The 24,896-nt window shown below is 38.8% G+C and overlaps 2 protein-coding genes across 4 annotated transcripts in view; one reads left to right on the top strand and one right to left on the bottom strand.

Annotated features, from left to right (window-relative positions):
* Positions 1 to 24,896, bottom strand: part of RBM48 (RNA binding motif protein 48) — a 241,495-nt gene that overhangs the window by 168,072 nt on the left and 48,527 nt on the right. The window lies entirely within an intron of this gene.
* CDK6 (cyclin dependent kinase 6) overlaps positions 1 to 24,896 on the top strand; it is a 136,442-nt gene that overhangs the window by 95,143 nt on the left and 16,403 nt on the right. For all 3 annotated transcript variants that reach the window (XM_066317291.1, XM_066317308.1, XM_066317299.1), the window contains exon 6: positions 22,168 to 22,218. In XM_066317291.1, the coding sequence (XP_066173388.1) occupies positions 22,168 to 22,218 (51 nt within the window). The remainder of the gene's footprint in view (positions 1 to 22,167; positions 22,219 to 24,896) is intronic.

Raw genomic sequence — 24,896 nt, 5'->3', positions numbered from 1 at the left:
CAATGCTATAAGGGCCTTGAGAAACAACTATGTCATTTATACAACTATGTCATTTATACAGTAAGTTCAAATACTAATTGAAGTCTTGCAAAATAACTTTGGGATTTTACTACTTATTAATGTTACATGGAAAAATCATTTTTCTTGGGCTTCTTGCCTGGTCAAATGGCCTAGGTAGAGTTATCCTCCACCCTCTCTGTCTCTGACTCAGAAATGAAGTCAGAAAATGAGAGAAAAAAAGAATGAGGGTTTTAGGAATATCACTTAAACTCTAGAGATTTCAGTCTAAACCCATATACCAACACATTCACAATAGTATTAAGCTGATTATAGTTTTTCTGATTCAAATAGCAGAGTCAAAAGGTTCATTTTAGCATTTGCAGTAAGAGTGATACAGGCCGAAAAATGAATGCAGAACTTTGTTACATGCTCAAAACTTTTTTTCCCCTCTAATTTAATTTGAAGCATTTTGACAGGTAAGAAATAATACCATATGCAAACCCCACTGATTTAATCTTACTTTTTCTTGTAATGGTTTATGAGCTTTTTTGAATCACCAAATCCACACAGTAAAATAAATTTTCTACTTACATATAAGTGCAAATATTACATTAATACTACAAAATCAGTATTTTTTTCTTATGGAAATTAATCTTATTTGAGCCAGAGTTTGATAAAACCAGGACTTCTATTTTTCTTGCCAGATGTAGGGTCAGTCTGGCATTCTCAGTCTTACATACTCAGACTGTCAAAAGCTGTAGAGGTCAGAGATCTGCCAGTTCTGTATTTATTATGTTCTTTTATTACAAACATTATGACTTCTACATGCTTCAGTGTACAAGCATGATTTGGAAGACTGTTCTCAAGGTTCTTTTCCATAAAGCCATAGTAAACAGCCCTAAATGGTGGCTCTGTGGGTTAACATTGCATTACTCTCTGCATGATCTGTGTTGTCTTTTGAATTCTTCTGATAGATTGTGAAAGAAAGCCCATGTTATTGTGACCTTAGTAGCAATAAAATGTAAAATTTTGAAAACTCCATGGAGTAGATGCAAAAGATTGAATAAATGCAATAGCAATTTTGCTAGAAAATGATAATGCCCTTGGGTAATCACCAATCTGTATTTCCACTGGCGTTGGGAGGATAAAGGTATGAGAATGCAGCTAAAACTTTGCATGATAAACATGGGTTTGATATTAAAACAACCTTTTACTTTTGGTGTCCTGCTGGGTACTTTTTGCCTCCTTTTCCTACTCTCTTTTGCTTTCTCTTTTAAAGATCTTAAAGGTCTGTCATTTTTCAGAAACATACTGAGACTTCTGTGGGCATTTTTATATCCCAAGGACTTCACTGAAACAGGTTTCATAATAAAACATTGTACATTATCACAAAAGATACCAAAATCCTGTTTATGTCAAGGAGACTTTGGACAGTTTGAGTTTGCTTGAATAGAATTTTGTAGGCTGTCACAAACACAGTGAGGGTGCTTTAAGCCTGGGTAAGTGCAGTAGAAAAGTGAGTTCTGTATGAATAGTCCAGTCTGTATGTTACAGGTTACTATGTCTTTTAAGTGGATGACACCTCAGTTTAAATCACTCTTAATCTAAAAAAATTTAAGACAAATGCAAGCCAAGTATTTATTTAAGAAGTAGATCTGAAATACACAGAAGTGTTAAAAGGACTGGGACACACAAAAAAATAAATATATCTCTGTCTAGACACACCTAGAGTAAATTTGAACATCTCTCTCATCTTGGCTGATTCAGCTAAACAAATTACACTTTTCAGCTCTTTTCCTCCCGCAGTCTGAGGTTTGTATAAAGTCATAGCTATTTTAAAACTGCACATTTTAATTCTGGTACAGATTTATAGGCTTCTATAGAGATGAACGCATAGAGTTTGTATCTTAAAATCCCTCAGTTAGATTCCCAAGGATCCTGTTCTGTTTACAAACCAGCAAAAAAATGCTCAATACTCAGGTATATGTGTTATGTACACAGAAACAATTCTGCTTTGTGTGTCTTTTCTGCCCATGTGCACTGCTGATGACAGCACCCCCAAAATAAACTTTACTTCAAAAAGTAAAAACATGACAGCTCAAGTTTTTAGATTTCCTGATTAATTAAGCAGTGACTTATAGACATTTGGATGGAGTGTCATTATATAATGGAAGAGTAAACGTATTTGTCATAGTGCCTATTTTCTTTGTGATTTAAAAGCTCTGGTGCATGGATAGTAAAAATCGTAGGGGAAATGGTAACCTGTGCTGTATGGCCCTATGAGAGAGTCCTTCAGCAATAGAGCTGGCACAACTGACAGGGGCCTGAGGGCATGGGGACATCATTTGGCTTTTTTTATTGTTTAAATAAAGATTTGAATTACTTATAAAAGGATACACTTTGAGGCTGGGCATTTTCCAGGCCAGTAGGAAAAGTCTTTGTATCTTTTACTTGGTGAACACCTCATTAAATAGAAAGGCAAAAATGGGAATAGCATCCACTTCTGTCTGGATACATGAAACTTTTCCAGCTGGCTCAAGGAGTGTGGGTGGCTTCTAAGCAGGAAGATATGACCAGTGTTTTAGTGAAGAAGAGAATGTCATCCTGCTTCCATTAGGTAATACTTAATCCAAGTGAATGAGGGTGAAAGGGAAAAAAGTGTGGAATCGCAGATCAAACCTGTCTGAAATGCTCTACTGAAAAATTCAGATCACCAGTCTCAGATTTTCTTCTGAGTAGGCAGTCTTGAGAAGAAGTGTCAGAATGTTTAGTGCATCTATACCTGCTCAGTTTTCAAAACCATGCTCCAGTATGATTTCAGTGCTGCACAGACTAGGATGGTAGGTGTGCCTGTGGGACTCAGGGGCCAGGCTATCTATGTAACAATTCCAGCTAGGCACATTTAACTATAACATTAAACAAGCAACTGAGGTTGTCTCCTTTTGGTGTAAATACAGAGCTAAAAATCATCAGGAGAGACTATTAGTTTTTGTAGCCTCTGTTACATTCTTCAGTCAAGCTGAGGAAGTCATGTGCTAGAGTGTTGTGACTGCATGTTTACAGGCACCAATTCAAATCCAAAACTGGAAAGACAGTCCTCTCCCAAAACCCTTTTCCAGCTCCCCAAACCAAAAGTAAAACAGTATTATCTCAGTGCAACAAGCTTCATCTGTCCAGGAGGGAAATTAATTCCGTTCACATGGGTTTCTTACTGAGACTGTCCGTGCACCAGCTCCATGGTGTTTTAATCAGCCTGCTGTGGTAAAATCATCAGTCCCAGAAATTCATAAGCCACAAGATTGGCATGAATAGTATGAGGTTATTATTTATTCATTTTTAAATATTAAATCATGTTTTTAGCAGTTGTCTCATTTTTCAGCCTACTCTGTCAACTCTTAATATATGTGAGACAGTTATTGCATTACCAACTGTGCTTGAAAATTCTAACAGCAGATACACGATGTGTGACTCTACTAAAATACCTATGGTGGGCCAAGTTCCCTGGTGGATACAAACAGCAGGGAAACAAGCTATTGACATGTAAATCATCTTTCAGTGGTATAAATTTGTCCAGTTAGAGGAGTTACATCATTGTGTATAGAAAAAGATGTGAGCTTGGGACTTTGTTGTTTTAGATAATGTATACTGATGTGATAATATCAAAACTCTGGATTTGGGACCTACAGGCTGCCTAGAATCGTAAAACATCAGGTTTTAAAAAACTAGCAATACACATACTTGTTCTTAGCTACAGTATCTTAGAGTATTGAATAATTGCAAATCATCTGAAGCACTAAAATATAGTAAATCTTTATTCCATTTCCAAACAAGCCATAAGTTATTAGTACAGTTTGAAGTGCAGTCACCAGATCCATTGCATGTACTTTCCTGTGTCAGCTGCAGAACCAGGTGGGAGAATGGGTCTGTGGAGGGAGACCATGAGAATCGTGTGGCCAGCAGGACTGGGGAGGTAATTTTCGCTCTGTAGTCAGACCTCCCTTGGTGAGGTCACATCCTGATTGCTGTGTTCCATTCTGGGTCCCAAAAAGGACATTTTGATGCTGCAGGGTGTCCAGAGAAGGGAAATGGTGCTGGTCAAGAGTCTAGAAAACATGTCCCATGAGAAGGAGCTGAGGGAACTGGGGTTGTTGTGGAGAAAAGGAGACTCGGGGCAGGACCTCACTGCTCTCTACAGCTGCCTGAAAGGAGGTTGTGGTGAGGTGGGGGCTGGTCTCTTCTGCCATGTCCCAAATGAAAGAACAAGAGGAAATGACTGTAGGCTGAGCCAGGGAAGGTTCAGATTAGGTATTAGAAAAAAAAATCAGTCTAAGAGTGGTCAGGCACTGGAATAAGTTGTCCAGGGAGACAGTGGTGTCAGAGTCTCTGGAAGTGTTCAGGAGATGGATGTGGCACCTGGGGCTATGGCTCAGGAGTGATTGTGGTGGTGCTGGATTGCTGGTTGGACTGGATGGTCTTCAAAGCCTCCTCCAGCCCCAGTGCTCCTGTGATTCTGAGAAGGGCGATCCACTCAGAATATGCCCCTCACTTCTACCTCTACCTGATTCATGAGCAAAGAAAGAGCAGCAGGGTCAGCTCTGCAGGTGAAGTTTCAGTTAATGCTTTGTAGGATGAAGATGCTCAAGTGGTTGCAGAAAGAAATAGCCAAGTGTAAAACAGGATCACCTTTTTTTAAGCTGTGTCAAAACTTGCTAGGGAAGTTATGAACAGCCATTGAGTGTAAAGACAAACTTTTTAGCGGGATCGTGTGGGGAAGTCTTGGCTTCACTGAAATTATTATTGAAATTCACCCTGACTTCAAAGGGGATTGTAACCTCTTCAGAAACAACTCAGTGTGACAGGGCAGCACAGAGAGTGGCAAAGCTATTCTCTGTTAATGTCCACAGTGCAGCACTTGAAGTGATCGCAGTAAAAGACAGTGCTGCAAAGTGACAAGGCAGGAGAGGGTGTTGCATAGTGGTGTCCCCAGCTTCCATGCCTTGCACTTCTTTCAGTCATGCTGTACAAGCTTTCAGCTGCCTCATCTGTGATATAAACCCAGGACTGTGAGACTTCTGTTCAAAATAAGGGTTGCAGTGTACGTGGGAGCTATGAAGAACTGAGCTGAGAGCTGAGGCTAAGGGTGGAACTCTCAGTCGCTCTTCTGGGCTTCATGAGGCTGCATAGCGCAAGCAAAAGAGTTTGTGTAAGTTAAATTTGCCCCAATTTAAGCCACTCTGGAAGTATGATTATTGTTACCTGTCTGCTAAAATACCATACACACAAACACAGGCACAAAAAGGTAGCTACAAAGTAAATCAAGCCATGAGTATGTGAGCTACTGTATGCATGTCCTTATCCAGAGAAAGATGTGCAAGTCCCGTTTGTTACCAGAGGCAACAAAGTGATAACTTGTAACTGAGCCTGCAGTTCCCTTGGTGCTTTGTATGGGACTGGCGGCTTTTCTCTTCCAAGAGATCTGCAGCCCAGTCCTTCCTTGACTCTGTCCTAGCTAGCATCAGTTTCACCTTGCGCTCATTTGGTCCGAATAAGCTGTTCTGTAGGTGCTAATCTGTCACAGATAAATAAAGGCTTTTAAAGCTGCACTTTAAAAAAAAAAAAAAAAAGGTCTGGCAACGTGTGTTCAGCAGAGAGCCACAGGTTCTCAATGGCTTAAGTGTCTTCTTCATTTGGAGACCGAAGTAAAGAGGATAGTGAGCTTTAGGAAAAATTGTTCACAGAAGTGCTGCTATTGCAGAGAATTGCTTGGAAATTTAAAAGTACTGTGCCTTCTCCTCCTAACAGAGTCTGGGTTAGTAATTCCTTATGATGAGTTGTTTTGCTGTTGAATGGTCTTGAGGAATAATCAATCTGTAACCTTGCAAATGCATACCCAACAGAGGGGTTGTTTATGTGTGCTAAATGACCATCACTTCAAATTAAGTAACAGGATATCATTACTTAAATTTTTATTTCCATTAATATGATTCAATTATCCAAACCATTGGGAAGGCAGAAACATTTGTTTAAAGCCTGTAATCAACAGTAAAGTATCATATACTGAAAGACTGTCATCAAAATACTTTGCAATTGAAAACAGAGCCGGTTTTTCTAAGTGTAGGACATTCCTGCTGCAGCCTGAGTGCATCAGTGATGGGACTCTAGATACTTGGGTTTGCATGGGAGCAGAACAGAGAAACTACACATTCATATAAACCATCATAGACAGAACTGTCTCAAACTGAAATCAGTTAATAAACAGCATGATTTCTATAGGGAAGGATTATATTCCTTGTCATTCTAAAATTATCTCTATTTGCACACCATTGTGAATTGTCAACAGACTGGTATTTAAACTTCTTTCTGTGTATATGGATATTGCAGATGAAATCCTGGACATACTGAACGTGAGAAAGAAAAACAACTGATTGATAGTAGTGAAGACCAGTTTTATTTTACCTTTCTGTACATACAAGCACAGTTCCATGAACACAGTCTGAAAAGAGGCTCTGAAGATAATAAGGAGCCTCTAAAATATGAATACTGCCATGCAACAAATTGTGAGGCATATTTCTACAGCACAGTATCATTTCAGATGCATTTTACTTCCTTGTCAGTTATTTTCCTGTGCTTCTGCATATCTGATCATTTAGTCCTCACTGTTTAAGTGCGCATAGTAGCTATGCAGCAGTAGGACTATTTGGCTTTGCCTACTAGATTCTATATTCCTCCATATGGAAAATTTCTACTTCTTTTCAGTTCTTAGCTTAACTTTTCCTTCTCATGCTGTGTTCTCTTATTTTCAACACATTTCTGAAATGTCTTTCAAAAGCAGAGAAAATTTATTTTCAATCTTCTTTCGGTTGGAAAAGACAACTAGAGACAGCAGCAGAGGAATTTGTTAACAAAAGAAAAAATAGGATGTATTTTTGAATGTATGTTGGGAGGAAAGGTATAATAAAACCAAGACAGTAGAAACATGGCAAAATGCATCTGAGTAAGTACAGACGTGAATGCTGCTTGTAAGTTAGGTTTTCCATATAAACTGCCAAACATTTTAAGTGTGGCTTAAGAGAGAACTGTTCTCTTTATCACGCAGCAATTTAAACACAGACCTTGCAATCACATTATCTGGTGTTTTCCAGTGGACCTTAAACCAACATATCTAAAGGACCAAGAGCTCCAAAGTGTAATCATTCACTTGTGTGCTTGCTTACAGTTAGATCTTGGTAGCAGAAAGAACTAAAAAAACAACTTTTTTCTTCTGTTTTGTCCTTTGTTCTAACAAGCAATGGTGGATGTTGCAGCTTAGAACTGTAAAAGCTACACAGCTTAATTTGCAACCTTTGAACCAAAGTGCTGTACAATTCTGGCCTGAGTTTGTTTCTGCCATTTTTGGAAATTATCTTGTTTTGTTACAAGAATGATTTAAGTTGCAAATGCCATAAAAGTTCAACACAGTCCAGACGAACTGTACTGGGAGAAGGTTTGTTCCTTAGAAAGATCTTGTCAGCATTCAAAATTCTGTGCTTTGCACTTTTCATCCTTTATTCTTCTGCCATTCATGTGCATAGGGATGTGGGGGAGGCTGATCATTTTTCCAAACTAGGCCTAATAAAATGGGATTTTTTTTTCTTCTTCCCCAGATAGGTGGCCAGCCTATTACGAAAATCATTACAAGTATTTTTAAAGTTGAATGGACACAAGACACAGTTAACTTAGTGACCTTAGTGATCTGATGGAACAACAGTGACATTCTGCTTCACACTTAAGGAAACTTAACATAAAAGGAAGCAGAAAACTGCACTTGTTCGTATTATTCCAGTTTCTTGGATAATGAGGATTATTTTCTGTTTAACCTGACCTCCAAGGCAGAACTTGCATTGGCTTTAGGCAAAGGATAAACACACCTTAATAAAGAAAAGGGCAAACAGTCAGAATAATGCTGTAATTATCGAGTAAGAAATAAATGTGTTTCCAAGACAGCATCACCTCATTAATAGTAAAATACCCTGTTTGTTTTAGCTCACATTTTCCCTCAAGCCTTTTGTAGTTGATATCTGTTTGTCTGCAGTTTGGGTGATTGATAGCCGTTAGTCAAATCCAGTAACTGTATGGGTTTGTGGTTGGAGATGGGTGGTAAGTGCCAGGCCATTCACTTGTGGTTTTGCTTCTAGTTTCCAGCTGTGCCAGACTTTCAGTCAGAGGAATAGATCTGTTGGTAAGGGAAACCGTTGATAAACCATAGAAACCAAAAACTGCCACTACCCATGACAAAAAAACCAGAAGGGAACCCTGAAGCAGTGGTACAAAGCCCCACAGAAATTATGTTAGCTGACTGCGTTTAATTTGACTGACTGGTTCAAGTGTAGGGTCATGTCAGGCAGGGCAGTGGCCAAGGGACCAAGAGCGGGTGGCTCTGGGCTGGCAGCCAGTGGCACCTCATGAGAGAAGTCTCCTGCAGAGCTTCCCGTAGCTTCTTCATTGTAGGCGGCACAACACTAGTCTGAAATCCCCTTAACACATTGTCCTTAAAAATATATGCATTCCTTAGAGGTGCAATATTCCAGTCTGTGACAATCTGACTTAGTCTGGCCAGAGGTCAGAGGAAAAGAGCTTGTGGTTATGAGAAAGACCACAACATGCCAGTCATGATGCAGGTATTTGTAAGTCTTTGATATTAATATTGTAGCATTTGCAGTGTATCCATTTGGAAATGCAGCTGGCAGCAGAAACATCAGGATCTGAGCTGTGCTGGTTACAGCTGCTGGCCAGTTGCTGTGAACATGCACCATCTTTGTGTCCTCTGGAGCATCTCAAAGACAAGTTCGTAACTGCAATAAACCAGAGCAGCCTGAGGGCTGCTTTGGTGGGATCCCCAGCTACAGATGTTTTTTAGCAGTCACTCCACCAGCCAAAGGACAGGAGAGAAGCAGAGCAATGTCATCTCCATGCCCCTTGCTCTCTAGCCTTAAGAAGGATAGCCAGCTGTACACTGCCCAAAGACTTTATTTTTGAAAGGGTCTCCTGGCTCTTTCACACAGCTTCCCTCTGCAGGAACTTGGCTGGGAGAGACTTTGCTTTTTGCCTAGAGTTTGGCCGGGGGAAATCTCTGTGTACTTTCATTTGACTCGTAATACAACTAAACATTGTTTTTATTTACTTTTCTCTTTCATAGGAAAATGGCTACAAAACGGTATTTAAATTCCTGGGATCCTTTCCTGGACACTGGTGCACTCTGGAGAAAGGGGAAAAGGACTAGACTTTAACTGTGATTCATGTTGCTGAGCTCTGAAGTGTGGGAGGTTTTTTTGCCAAACTGAACGTCTAGTCAGACATTTTGATCCAGGCAGCCTTTACTGAATCTTCTGTGTTTGATTGTCCAGAAAAGGAGTGTAATAATTAGCTACCAATGTCAGTCATAAAGACAATATATACTAATTGAGAAGTATATAGGACAAATCTGCCGCATATTTATGTTTTTCAGTAGCTTCAGACTAGCATTTCTCCATATGTATTGGTCACCAAGGCTGTTAGATGTTCTTTATATCTAATAAAACCCCATGAATGTGCATGACAGAAGTGGAAAGCAGACCTAAAGGGACTGACAATCTCTGGCGTTTAAAAACAGCTAAGGATAGCAGAGCAAAGCATAACAGCTTTCTGAGACATTGTACTGTTTTGTACCAAGTAAATAATTGGCTGTGAGATGACACCTCAAGATGTTAATTAGAAAGAAAGAAGTTTGATATTTGGATTTCTGGAAAATAATTTCTCCAAGGGAATCACAGTGCCCAATGGCAGCTCCCCACTGCCTCTGTAGAAAAGCTTACCTATGTTGGAGGGTTCAGACCACTGCAGAGAACTTGCCAGTCAAAGATGTCAAAGTTCTATCGAGGTCTTGCCATTGAAGATGTCAAAGACCTCGATAGAGTCCTAACTTGGTGAGGAAGGGAGGTGCCCACAGCCTCCCCTGCACATGTGTGCCACCTGCCACAGAGCAGCACTGTTACCCACGTGTAGCTGGAGCTGCCTTTGCCATCAGGGGCCTGGTGTTGGCAGGATACTGCTCATACCAAGTCACAGCGATTCCTGTCCCTTCTTCCTTTGAAGCCATAGTTTGCCTTGTGATATGAAAGCACGTGTTAGTGCCTTGCTTCTAATTTTTATTTGCACATGGCCAATGGCACTGCCATTACATTTGCTTGCTTGCTCTGCCTGACCTGGTGGCCCTGTACAAATGAGTCCATGTGACACACAGCCACCATGGTGTGCTGACTGCTAGAGGCAGAGACAGGATTTGACAAGCTCTTGGTGTCAGCAGGTGACCTGCCTGGCTGTTCTCTTGTGCTCATGGCATGCTTCATATTGGAGTCTTTCAGGAACCATCCATTTGGCATGGTCAAACCACGTGACTTCTTCCAGAAACTCATACATAATATGCTCTGCTTTCCTCTTATAGGTGCACTGAATGAATTCTGTCCAGATGCAACTCTAAAGACAAACTCTGAGAAAGTATTTCTTCTTTTACTTAAATATTCTCCATATTCATAGCTTCTTTCCCAACATACCTAAGTTTGCCAGTAGTAAGTGCTTTTGGAATATAGACATTTGTCAAATATGAATTTGATCCAAGGGATTACTTCATTTCCACTCATTTATTCAACTGAGCTGGAGTAAATTGGCACGAAGATTCATTTACTATTGATTTTCACTGAGTCTGAATCAGTTACCTAAAGGTACATGACTCAGTGAGCTATATCATCCAGAATTTCATCAACTACAGTGAATTATCAGATCTTTTTTATTAGATTATGTCCATGAATCAGGTTTTATGATTATGTCAGCACAGCATACACACTGTTCTATACAATTTAATAATTTTTAAGTGCTCTTTATATCCAAATAATTTGGGAGCAAGCTTTCAGCATCTAAAGAAGCATTCATAGCAGGATATCTTTCTGTGGTGTTTCTATCTGTAGCTGTTAAATTGAGCCTGTTTGGCAGTGATGAATCATGTTCTGCCACTGTAAGAGTGGAGATACTCAGTTAAACCTAGATCTCATTAGACCATTAGCAATGAAAGAGTAGATGTACAGAGTCAGAACTGTATTCTAGGTGGGTGTCCTACCCACTCAAGCACAGAAATAGACTTGCTTGCTTCTCTCCTGCCTTGGAATCATTTTTCCATTCCTATGAAGTAACTGCAAAAGGACAGGTAGGTAGGTGTTGCTCATCTCCTAGTTCTTTTAAGAGTTTGATTTTGAGGGCATTTTGCTGGAGAATGCAAGTGGAGTTTAAAGGGGGCCTAGACTTTTTAGCAAACCCACTTTTTGGCAAGCATGCCAGCCACAACTGTATGAAAAGCAAGGCATAAAATGGCTTTTACCACAGGATAAGGCTTTTACTTGATTATTCACTTACTGCAGAAGAGGATTCTGGTTTTTTTCTTTAATTCTGAACAAATTAGGGTTTTTGTTTGTTTGTTTGTTTGTTTGTTTTTTCAGAAATGATAGCAATCTCCATCTGGATCTTCAGCAACTCCTTGTAGTGGACATAAAGGTGGTGAAAACTGGTGATGTGGGGACAGAAGAGTTCAAAATATGGGGTGATTCAAGGAACTGCATGTGCTCAGTATTTCACAGACTGAGGGGATGTTCATTTTGTAAAGACAGAGTTGTGTGCTCTTCCCATTAAAATTATATCAAAAACCAGTAGAGCTGTGCCACAGACAACACAAAATGCTTATGGCTCAGTAATGGCAAAGCAGAGGTAGTAGCATAAAAATTTGTGAACTGCAGCACAAAATGTACAGCACAACATGGGCTGCAGTGGCATAGGGGGAGGGTGGCATCTGAGCAGTGTCATCACCTGCAAGTTAGGTTTTTGGTTTTCTCTTTAATATAAAAATTGACTTACTCTTTCTTTTGGTCAGGATTCAAGTGGGGGAAAAAGGTTTTATGTGAAATCACTAAAAGCTGAACAGGATAAATAACCAGAGGGCTCCTAACAGGTGAACTCAGATTACTATGCACTGTCATGGGCCAGTGAATGTTAATCTCACAGCTTCTCTGGCCTGAGTATGGGACAAAGTCCTGCTTAGGACAAAGTTGTATCTAGTTTAACTGGCCTTTGAAAACTGTATCAGTTTTTGTATGGTTGCTATACATAACTTTCTACCTTAAATGATTATCTCAAGCTTTTCTGCAGGTGTTTATTAATTCACTGTAAGTCAGCACAGCTGCTAAAAATTAAAGTATTTTCTTCACACCATCTTTCTAATCCACTTTCATGTCTTTTGACACTCAGACTCAGCAGCTGGGGAAAAAGGTTGAAATTGAAATTTAACCTCTGCTCACATAACAGTTTGCCATTTAGTACTGAAATGTTTTCCCTGCCTCTCTTGTCTGCAGAGTTGTAATCCACTTACAGATTTTTTCTTTTCTGACCAAGGGTGTTTTATTACAGCTGAGAGTGATGAGACATATTAGTTGTGGGTGGGCACAATTCTGATGTTTCAGGTTTATCTGAAACTTTAGAGCGGCTTAGAGCAACAGGTGCCATTAACACCTAGTATGGGGGCATATAAAGTGATCACAGATCAAAACATGTACTTGACACCACACAGGAACAGCTGTATCCCAGATGGAGAGAAAACACAAGGATTCTCTCTCTTAGCCTTTAATGTTTTTCCAGAAGGGGAAGAAAAATCACATTTCCTTAGATTTCATTCTGTATTAAGAATTTCATGTTCTAGATCATGAGAACATCTTTGAATTCTATGTTTCCCTTCAAACATGGGAATTTGACATCTCTTGAAGCACCCTTTTCTGAAGTCGCAGAGAGTGCCCATGTGCAGCCTCCACTACCTCACTGTCACTCTGTCACTGTACTACTGCAGCTGACATAAAAGATTGACTTACAGAATTTTTCTGATGCTCTTACGTCAGATACTTGCTTTTTTGCCTTACTCTTCCCAGTTCTAGTCTGTTGGTGGGGTTTTTTTTTAAAGTTAGACTAGTAATTTAATCACATAGATATACCACTTTCTGTGTTGCTCATAATGCTGACAATAAATCATGATTTTTGACATTATCCTTTCACATTATTTTGTATTAAGTATTTAGAGTATAGGCTCTTTTGTCCATAGAGTATACTTTCATCTGTGAAGCTCCTTGCTTAGCATTACTAAGATACAGTTAAAGCCCAAGTAAACCTGGGAACACATACTTGGATGTTAATTTACTCAGTATCCTTGCGGAGATAAATGAACCAGTATGTAGACTGGATGTGTTCACAACTTTCTTTTCCCTTTGATAAGGAAGAATCACAGGGAGGTAGGAGTTAGTTTCCTTTGGGCAGTAGTTATGTGTGTATAGTCTTTCACCTGATACAAGAAGGATAACAAGGTTAGACATTTGGTTTAAAAGAATTTATTCCAAGAGAAGTTAACCTAACCTTTTAGCCTAAAGCTGTATCGTGAAAGCAATCTGATTGAAAATATATCCAGTTTGTGGAACATTACTGAATTCTAATTAGAGGGCCTCAGACTTTAAAACCTGTTCTATATCCATCCCCTTGATTAAAACTAGTCCAGCATTTGCACTCTCAAGCAAAGCCTATTTAAAAAGGGCGGTTTACACCAGTAAATATGGTAAATGTCAACAGATCGGCTTTCTTGAAGGCATCTTGGCATTGCAAGAAAAATTGTGGAACTACAAAAAAATTAATTCTGTATCTCTGAAAACTGTGATTTGAAAATATTTTCACAGTGAAATTTCATACTGGATAAAGGAGTAGATACTTCATGTAGAAGACTGCTTTCATTTCGTTTACATAATTGATAAAGACTAAGAACAGACTGAAACTCCTCTTGCTTGCCTTGTAAGTTGGTCTTTTGCTGTGATACAGATGTTCTAAAAACAATTCTTTAAAATACAGCATCAAAGAGCATCTTCATGTTCTGGCTAAAATGTGCCATTCTGGAGTGCTGTCTGCTAGATTTTAAAATGAAGAGTAAATTATAAGTTAAATTGAAGAAGTGGTGAAAAACAGCTCTGACATGCTCTGAGGGCAGAATATAGATCTGTGTCAAGGAGAATATGGGCAAATTTGTTCACAGGCATGAGGTCCTCTGCACAAAAACATGCACACAATGCCTGCATAGTGTCCTGCACACTGATTTGCACCATTGGTTGTTTGAATGAACAGGATAGTGAGGAGCCCTCTTGGCTCCTACCTTTCCATATAAGACAGCCTTTATCTAATCCATACCTCCATTATTGCCTTCAAACCCCACAACTCAGTTGCACAAGAAGAGCAAAGCCATGTTAACAGTTTCAAAGACTGCACATTTAAAATGGGGATATGAAATAAGTTCATGAAAGAGAAGAGAATGCATCAAACTAAAAAACGTGATTGTGGGAAGACCATGACCATATTGTATGTGTCATATCAGTATTTCTTTCAGGCTGTTTTCAAAAGGCAGAAGCCTGCAGTTTATTTATGTCATTAAATTTTAAACCGTTGACGGACAAGTAGATACAGTTTAACTGTGCACAGTGATGAGATGATACCAGTTCAACCATATTGCTGGTAGAACTGTCAGTACAAACAAAAAGAATGCTTCTTTTTCCACGCTGAGCAGAGACCACACTTTTTTTTCCCTTCCCTTTTTCCAAGGTCAGTTGTGTATGTATTAACAGAATTTGCTTCAAACGTTGCCACAGTTTTCAAGGTGCCACTATTACATCATGCTTCCTGAGCTGAGATAATGACCCTTAAAGCCCTAGTGAAATAAATCTACAGATCTTGTGGGGAAACAAATGTCCACAGATAAGAGAACTGTGACGTGCGTGATGAGAGAGTAAGTGAAGGACGCTCAACCTATCAAGGCTCTTCTATTTCAAAAAATAATGTTCAGTGATGAATTCTGAAGCAGTTCTTCCCAGGAACAGATGAAATCTGCCGGTGTTACAGTATATTCTTGTCAAAGATCTTATCTTCACTTATCTTACTTCAGGGAACTTTATATGTATGGGTGTATATATATATGTAAACCCACAGATATAATGTATGTATCCTTCTCTTGAAGCATGATTTTTTTTTCTTGAAAAAGGTTTGAAACTGGATCTCAGTTGGCTTGAACCTGGGGTTATTGATGTCTGTGGTAAAGCTCCCTTTTATGTCAGTGGTGGGGAACAAGGCCCATCATTTGTTCCAAGGCCACCTGGGACTATGCTTACATGAAAGGCATAAAGCAAATTTTAAGCACCCAGAAAAAGATCTCCTTTGCCAGTTCTTAAGGAAGCTTTGAAGATGATTATAGTTTCTCTTATGTCTAGAGATCATTGTGTATATTGGATAAACTTCACTCTACGCAGTATGCTGGCCCTGCTTTGGTCATAAAGCTGTACATGCTGCCTCTGTTTGGTTTCCCTTTTATTAACTTTCCCCTTTCAGTTATGCATGCATAGGGAACATCTGAAATTGGGTTCTTCCTTGCTGGCTTGTATCTGCACCCAGCTCTGAAAGCGATTTGTTTTCTTCTTCAAAAAAGAGATCCTGTATGTTTCTTATGAACTGTGTGCATTTGGGGGTTAAAATATTATGTTTATCTCTAGAATTAATTTGCTTCATTTTGAATAGCAATGGAGAGCAAATTCAACACACTACAGAACTGGAATTTTGCTTAACTACCTCTTTTTTTTTATCTGCTTCTGTCTATTGGGTGACATGAGAAAATAATAATTGCAGGTTTTGATGCATTAGGTCTGGTCCTAATAATAGTTCAGTACTGACATAGCCCCATCTTAGAGCTTTTATTCATGATTGTGATACTGTCATACTTAAAGAAAGATAGATTTTTTAATTAAAGAAATTGGGCTTTTAAAGACTAAACTGAGAAACTCAAGATGGCTGATCTGGTTTCTGTCAGATTTTAGCTGAAGAGTATTTCCTCAGTCATAATGTTTATCTATGTCATCTTTCTTCTTACATATTGAAGAAGAGAAGGTAAGTCTTGTAAAAGGTTTGAGAAATTTATGATCAAGTGTAATAACCTCTACATGAAGTAACTTCTTCCTATGCAGTGTCTGGCATCCACCCACAGCAAGATATTATTAAAGGAAAAGGAGAGAGAGAAAGTACAAGAAAATGTTAGGCTTAAAATGAGAACTCTGAATTACACAACAGCTGAGGCAAGTCACTTGTGACTGGAAATGGGTAACTGTCCAGAGTGTGAAATCTTGTCAGCATAGCCTGTTTTCACATTAAAGTTTCATATTGCATCTTACTCATCTTACATACCAGAAAGGCCAATGATCTTCGTCTTTAAAAGATGATACTTTTTTTTTCTTGCTTTACTTTCTCTTTTCATACCTGTAATAGAGACTTATGCAGGCAATGTGTCAAAGAGAAACAGTGGTGGCAACAAGAGTGGCTAAGAATCAGCTCAAAAATAATTCCTCTGAATAAAGCTTTCCACAGGACAGTCCAGATCATGTTATTTATAGTCATCTTATAATTTCAGTTTTAGGTCATCTATGGTTTTAATTCTTAAAATGAAAATATTTTCTTCATAACAAGTAACTAAGAATATGACAAAATTATTTACCAGCTATTCACATTTTGTAATATGGAAAGAAAAAACCCAGCCCATCCGTTTAGTATATCTCTGACTATATAATATGGAAGGTTTCCCATGGCATGATGCAGTATTCCTTGGCAAATGTTACTTGGGTTTAGCTTTTTTGGTTTCTTCACCATCACTTTGTTGCTCTTATTCACACAGACATACAAACTCCTAGATTTTATTGCTACACTATCAGATTCCAAAATTTCCTGTACAATTTCCATGTACCCTTGATATACCATTTCTCTTTACTTTTTTTCTTCACTATGTCAAGTAATTGTGGGCTTTCAACACCTGCCTCATTTTGTATAATGCCTTCAAAGCAGCAGCTACCTATTCTGAATTCAATTTTTCTTTTTCAGCTTTTCTTCCCAAAACAACTTCTCGGCACTTTCTCAACCAGAGTGTGTAAGCCCCACTTGCCCAAAACTCAAGTTGTACCCTTTCCACCCGTGATGTTCTTCTCATTTTAGGGAGTTCTTGGAGGACTTCCCTGAGTACACATGGATCACCAATATACAGGCTCTTCACCAAGAATATTATATATATTGAAGTTAGTAATTAAGAGGTTATCCTTACCATTTTTCTGTGATGACAAGGAAGAGGATGTTGTTGTCACAAGTGCTGTTGTCACCACAATGAGAAAATGGACTAGCAGAAGGAATCTAGGTAGTTATTTTATATGTTGTTTCTTACATATCCGGAAAGATACTAGGCTTTGTCTAGCTTTGGAAGCACTTGGCAATTCCAGAACTGTCATGAGAGCTCAGTAATACATTTTGGTTAGAAAGTGAATTCCTTACCTTTTTTTCACTCTTCAGTACAGTCTTTCTTCATATGGCCTTTCTTCCATGTGTCCCTTTTACCAGTGTCAGAAATAGAAAGTCAATTTCCAATCAGAATTTCACTAATTAGTTAAAAATGTCAGTTACTGTCAAGAAAACTGCAGAAATCTTTTCCTGTGCTGCAATGCATGTGATTTTATTAGGGGTTTTCCCTGTGTCCTCATTACAGTTTTTCTAGAACAATGCTTATCAACATCTTTAATTCCAATCTTTATGAAAATTCTAACTTCCCTTATGAAAAGCTTTAGGTTCTCTTTGCTTTGTAGACCAAAGGCTAAAGATACAATCTAGAAGTAATGTGGCCAGTTTACAGTTAAAACTCATTTATCTCTTGCATGGCATTGCATTGTCATTGTATACAACACTTTAAAAATTGCTTTGGCATGTCTGTAGCATTGCACCAGGGAAAATTCTTTTGTGGAGACTTGCTTAGGAAATGTTTATATCTCAGTTTTTACTGAGTAGTACAGACATGAAACACAATGTCTATAAAATAAAGTATTCAACTTTTCAGACGCAAATATCCAGTTTGGATAGAAAGACTATTCAGTGAAGGTGAAACTTAGCATGAGCATGAGCAAAAGCATGAGTTAAGGCATGGGCAAGAGAAAAAGAGCCTAAAGTTGGTAAATGTGTAAATCTAGTTTGTTCAGCTATATATAAGCATGAGGCCAGAGAAGTAATGCTGCAAGCCCTTTTAAACTACAAGGAGATGGTAGCATTTCAGAATTTGTAGGTTTTCCATTGCAACCTTACTTTGTGATCCATATTTTTATTTCTGTATATCACAGAATCACAGAATGATTGAGATTGGAAGGACCTCTGGGTATCATCTGGTCCAAGCCCAGGCAGGATCACCTAGAAGTGGTTGCCCGGGACCATGTCCAAATGGCTTTTGAATATCTCCAGGGTGGGATGGTCCACAACCTCTTTGAGCCAATGCTCAGTCATCCCCACAGTAAAAAATTGTTTCTTTATGTTCAGAGGGTGCTCCTGTGCTTCTGCTTTCACAATGCAGACCCATAGCTACTATCCATTTAATTGTGCAGCTGCACATTTTGTACCTCAGGAATTAAAGTACTTGCTTGTTGGCTCAGGAGGGGTTTATTTTAGCAGGACAGGGTAAGTAATACAATGCCTCCATCATATCTTCATACCTGTAGGCTAAGGGCATTCTGGTCCTACAGTAGACACAAAAAGACTTTCCCTCCATACAGTGGGCATCATTCCAGAGGCAGTGGATAATGGCTCTGTGGATAACTAGCTCCAAGCCTAGGAGAAGGAGTAGCCGAAAAAGATGGACATCTGCACATTCTCTGTAACGTTTTCCTCTTTCTGTTGCCCTGAAAAATCAAAAGAAGCAACAACCAAAAAATATGGGAACCATCTGAGATGGAACAGAGAAATTCAATGTCATAGCTGCACTCCAAATCTCTTTGTCCCATCTTCTTCCCAACTTGGTGTGTTAAGAAACAACAATGGTGCTGGAGCTTTCAGAGTATGGGTTTTGTAGCAAGCAAAGTCAGGTATGTTTGAGAGGATTGAGGAACCACACAAAAGGCAAGTACATCCCCATGGATAGTTCTTTCATCCATGGGAATGTCCCTCTTTCCTGAGATACCATGTGATCGCAGATTTTAGGTGTTCTTTGAAGCCAGAGGACAGACTCACATCCCCTGCCACAGCACACAAAGCCAGCCCCATGCCTTTCCTGAAGAAAAAAGAGATTCTACAAAATCAGGCTCCAGAGTTTAAGCAGTCTTACACAGATTGTGATCACAGAGAGGAGAACACATGCTCAAGAAAGGACTTCTGGATCAAGCTTGCATAAATAAACCTCAGGGAGTGAGTGGGTGTATGAGTGAAGTGAAAGATACCAAGAACAAAGGTTAAATTTTACTTTTCTGTGGCTGCTGAGTGTTCTCAATTCAAAGGTGGTGGGAGAGCTGATGTCCACCTTTAAGAATCTTTGAAAAATTGTCTTGACATGAAAGTTTTTATGTGTACTGGACTTGCAGAGCTGTCAGGTCATTACAAAAGAGTAGCTAGTGCCAGAATGTGAAATGAGAACTTCATACAGCTGCTGATTAGGTGAATCTATTTCCCCAGTCATCCGTCCAATATTCCAATTGAACCTCGAGCCAAAATTCATGAGGCAAATTTCATTATATTAGTGATGCCTAACCTGGAGTTGGCATCCTGTTGTAGTCATGATGGTGGGATGGATAGGAGGCTGAAAGATGAACTAATAACATCTCATTATGATGAAATATCAAAGTATGTTGGAAGGTCACCTTGTGTTGTATAATTATACTTTCAAAATAATTTAAATTCTTGCTTCAGCCCTTAGTGAATTTGAGACAGCAGCAATGATGGGAAAAACCTTCCTTAAAAATCCCAAGAATTGTACTTGTTTTGGCATGACACTGCCTAAGGTGATTTGCAAACAAGGCTGCCTTTGCCAGGCTTTCACATTAATGCAAGGTTCAGCATACATTCTAAAACATTAAATCAGCTTTCCATTTGCATAGATATGATTATTTGAATGTGTAGATTTTGTTAGTTTAAAGAGCCCTAATAATCTAATGCTGGAGCTGCAATTAAATATTCCAAGTAACTGTATAATAATAATTTCAAGCAGTAGTTCAAAAAATGTCTTAGGTTGTGTTATTGCTTGGCTTTGGAAGATACAGTGTCTGCTGCCACAAGCAATGTGGCGTTGTAGCTACTGAATGTTTTGAAAATTTGGCTCAAAATTCAGGGCAGAAGTAGATCCTCCTGTCTGAGTGGGTTACGCTTTGGATTTTTGTAGAAGCCAGTATTGCTATATACCTTAAAGTTTAAAATAACCCAGAAATCCCAAAGTATGAGTTGCAACAGTCTCATCAAAGTGGCTACAGTTTGTAAATATCATGTGTATCTGGGAACCAAAGCATCCCATTATTTATTATTTATTCACAGTCAAAATAAATAAAGCCCTTTATGGACAAGTAACAGGCTACCACATTTCATCCCATCAGATCAAATCTCATGTCAGATGGTTTCAAATCTGTTTTGATTAAATTGTTCTCTCAGTGTTCCTGCACAAAGCAGTTTGGAGTATAAGCTGATATGACGTGACCTGAATGGCAGCACACAAGAAGGAGGCAAAATGCATGTTTAATTCATTGAAAAACAGCATGTCTGCCAGTTCACTGCTTTTTCTTGGTGGCCCAGATTTCTGCAGAGATTGTTATGTCTAACTAAGAAATGTCACAGTGCTCTGTGTCTACTTACTGTATTTGGAATGGACCCACAAGACACACAGTCACACGGAGCTCTGCTGCCTTTGTGAGAGTGTCAAGATGAAAAGTGCCATCTTCCGGTATTAACTCATGGTTAGCTAAAGGATCCAGATCCTACACCTGCTCCTGCATATGGGCAGGGAGAGGGGAAGGACCATAGCTGACTACACCTTGTTTTCTAGTCTAGATAGGAGAGATCTTCTCCTATGAAAAGCAGCAGTGAAATGATGCCTTTGGCTGTCACTGGTGTCAAGGACTTGTATCAGACAGGAGTAGGTGGAGAGAGGCAGGAGAATGGGTGAAAGCATGGGATTGTGAATTGTTTGTCAAGTCACTGTGTCTCAGCTGAACAATTCTAGAACTGTGAGTTTACAACATACTGGGTACTTAGAGAGACCAGACCTGGAAGAGAGGGCAGCCTGGATATCAATCAACCCAAGCTGCTGTCTCAGTTTGCATTGTGTGTGAGTCCTGTTTCTTGGAGTAACCTACTTTTTGTTGAACCATATCATTTTTGGCTGGATCCTTACTCATCTGTCAGTAAAATGTTGAACTATCTTGGGAGTTTCAACATAAAATTGCACTGTTGTTCACACCTTACTGAATTCAAAACAAAGCTGGCAATACAGGCATACTGCCATGCAAATCAGAATTTCATATTTTACATTGGGACTGTGGGGTGATAGCATCCTATACATGATGAGTGAAAATACTTTAAATTGCACTTTAAAAGAAAAAGTGTGTCTGAAAGTATTTTAGTCACTTTTTTTTTTTTTTAAGCCTTTGGACATTCAGCCTAACATTTGTTTCTTTCCTGAATGTATCTTTATTTATGCAGCAGAAGTATTCCTCTACTTCAAGGTAAATTCTGTACCGTTTCACACCCCATTGTTTACAGACATTCATGAATCCATTGTCATTTATTTGATCCCTTAAACCTAGGAGCACATTTCCAATATATAGTATGCAAGAAATTTAATTTTCAGTTGATATTTAGAATAATTACTCTAATTTTATTATGTTTTAACAAATTGCATGACATTTACTCAGGTTTTGTCTCTTTTAGAAGCTATTCTAGTGTTCTTTGTAGTGAAAACTATTCTGTTAATGATATAGTTCATAGGACAGTATTAGTCCAGGGAAAATTACTTCATTCATGCAAAAGGGCACAATTAAATTTTCAAAAGTACTGTATTCAAAAGTATGTGTCATCTGTCCCCTTTTGTTACCAGGTTTGGTAGAAACTTGAAAGGTTTACTTGCAGACTGGATTAAGCATGGAAGCAGAAGATAAAAAGTCACAAAAAAACCCCATGTTTTCACCCCACACTGGCAATGGTCAATGACATATATAATTTTACATTATTAAAGCAAGTCACATCCTAAAAACATATTTTTTATTTTTTCAGACCACTCTTCCGGGGAAATTCAGATGTTGATCAACTAGGAAAAATCTTTGAGTAAGTAATAACTAGTTGCCTTATGTCTGTATCTGTTTAACATTGAAACCCTGTGAGATTTCTTTGCTACGTTTTTATGCAATAATGTGACTAGAACAAAGTATTCCTAGAACATATTTCCTATTGCTACCGTATGGAACATGATATTTCCATGTATTCTGTGTCAGAGTGGGAGGAGGAAGCAACATGGAATGTAGTTCTGCAAAACTGATAGCCATCATCAGGAAATTATGAGTCTTCTGGGTTTGGGCTTTTTAAGTCTCTTAAACTCTTAAATATTGTGCATGTACCATTAATACACATTCATAAACAGTCAAGTCCAAGAGATTCTCTTCATCTAAACAAACACAGAGGTTTTGGGGTTTTTTTGTTTTATTTCTTTGTGCATTGCAGAAAACGACATCAGACTACAATAAAAGCTGAAATCTCAAAGATTATTACCAACAGCATCTTTGCAGTAAAGATTTCCAAACATCCAAAAATATGTTAGCTTTTCAAATATGTTGTGAAGCCTGTTAACAGTCTGTATTTTGGTCTGGAAGGTAACTGTGAGAGCTGAGGGAATATCAGCATTTTAACGTGCTTTCTCAGAGATGAATTGACCTTATTTTAAAACCATTTACAGTTCTAGAAATTTGTGTTTTTCAGATACATCAAATACACTAAGGAGGCAGGTAGACTCTAAACTCTCCTAGGTGGAATAATTCTCACCCAAAATTAAGTTATTGATATTACTGGTGTGATAATTAAGTAGAATTATATTACTTTTTCTTGTAGAAGCTCTCCAGAGTAAGGAACATTTTTGTACCTTTTAAGAGGCATGTAAATTTAAGATCTGATGTACGTATCATGTAGTTAGGAAATCAAGGCCACAGAGAGCTGGTACTGAATGCCTGTTTGCCTCTGCACCTCTGTCTTCCCTTTCTTTGTATGGAGGAGCTGCAGGGATCCAAGGATCTGGATGAAATAAGAAGTACATAGCACAGAAAGAAAGTGAGAAGAATTATTCCAAAATGGTATTTTCTTGAAGATATTCCAAAGAGAAGATAGTAAAATATCTAAGAAAAGCTTAAACTGAACAAATAATGAATTTTCTCTCTTTAACCATTTTTCCAGTTCTCAAATCATAACAGATCTGTTTCTGAACATTTTCATTATTTAATGTGGGGTTCCTAAATTGCAGGTCTTGATTTCACACAGTTGACTTCCCTTTCCTGCATACCATACCATGAGTATGTGACTCACTTGTGTGGTTAATTTGTCATGCGCTAAATAGCTCTTCCTGCCCAATCCATAAAAATCAGTCCTTAAAGTTTACTTTTTCTTCTTCTGCCAAAACTATTTTAGTCCTACAATATTCTGCTTTATTAAATGAAGACAACTGTGGTACATACAGCATACTTTACAATTAAAAAAGATAGAGCTGTGATTTCTTTCATTTGTGGCATTTACGGGGAAAATGAAAATGAACTGGGCTAGGATGAAATGCATAGCTGCTAGTGGCAGCCTCCAACGGGGATCTTTCCATCCCTAGGGGCTGAGATTACCTGTGCAGAAAAGAATTCACTAAGAAAAGAAAATGCTGTGCTAAATTTAGAAGAAATTCCTTATTGCACATCTACTTAAAGAGAAAGTTCGTGTTTGCTTCTTTTGTACAGTTCTTCTGAAACAGTTGAAAAGTTTCTGTCTTGGGTTCTGAGGGGTTATGCCAAACAGTGTTTATTTTGTGTTTTCACAGCTGGAGAGTCCCCTACATTTAGGCCTAGCTCTTCTTGTAGGAGGGTTGTTTCTTTCTACAGTAGTGACTCATTCTGGAGATCAGTTTGGACAGAAGGAAGTTTCAGGATTTTCATGCAATCTGGAGTGATTCTTTCAGATAATGGGGCTGTGGTTTGCCTTTGCTTTGCATGTGCATTTTGAGTTTTGTCAGTAAAATTCCACTGTGTATGAGGGTAAGTCCCTCATACATGGCTTGAAACATTTTCCTGCTCTTCTGGGACACTACCAGCATGTGGCATATCCTCAGAGATTTCAGGCTGAACTGCAGTGGTTTGAACAGACTTGTCTCCCATTGTGATCAATGGGAGTGGAAAGTACTCAGCATTTCTCAAGACCAGGCCTGAACCTTTGGCAGGAGGTGAAATTTAGCCAAGCTACTCCCAAACTTAGTCACTGAAACGGTGATGCTACCAGACCATTAGAGCTGGGAGCAGCTACTCAGACATTCATTAGTAAGGGGTTTTGAGTACTATGTGTGTGTAGCTAAAAATGTCTCTCCTTTCCACTGTCTTGTCCAGCCCACCCCTCTCTTGACAGGTTATCTCCTGGTTCCTGGTCGTTAGCTTTGCCCGTGCGTGTGCTTATTCTGCCACGCAGTTGTTAAAAACAGTGGGACTAACCAAACATATTTGAATGGCAGGTTAAATGTCATTGTTATTTAAAATACTTAACTCTCCCATCTTTGATGCTATTTGTATTACATTTAATAGGGGGCCAAATCCTGAAATATCTAATCAAAAGGATTTAACTGCCATGGCCAAGGGGGCTGCCCCATCCCCACTGTACCTGATAAATGACAAGTGTGGTTTTTCGTACAGAGTCAACTTAGAGTTTCCCAAGAGCTGTGGTATGTCCAGATGCAGTAGGATTTAATTGTCCTGAGATTGTGATTGCTTTGC

The sequence above is a fragment of the Sylvia atricapilla genome, chromosome 1 (assembly GCF_009819655.1).
Source record: "Sylvia atricapilla isolate bSylAtr1 chromosome 1, bSylAtr1.pri, whole genome shotgun sequence".
NCBI classification, from domain to species: domain Eukaryota; kingdom Metazoa; phylum Chordata; class Aves; order Passeriformes; family Sylviidae; genus Sylvia; species Sylvia atricapilla.
This window is presented reverse-complemented; position numbering and strand designations above follow the sequence as displayed.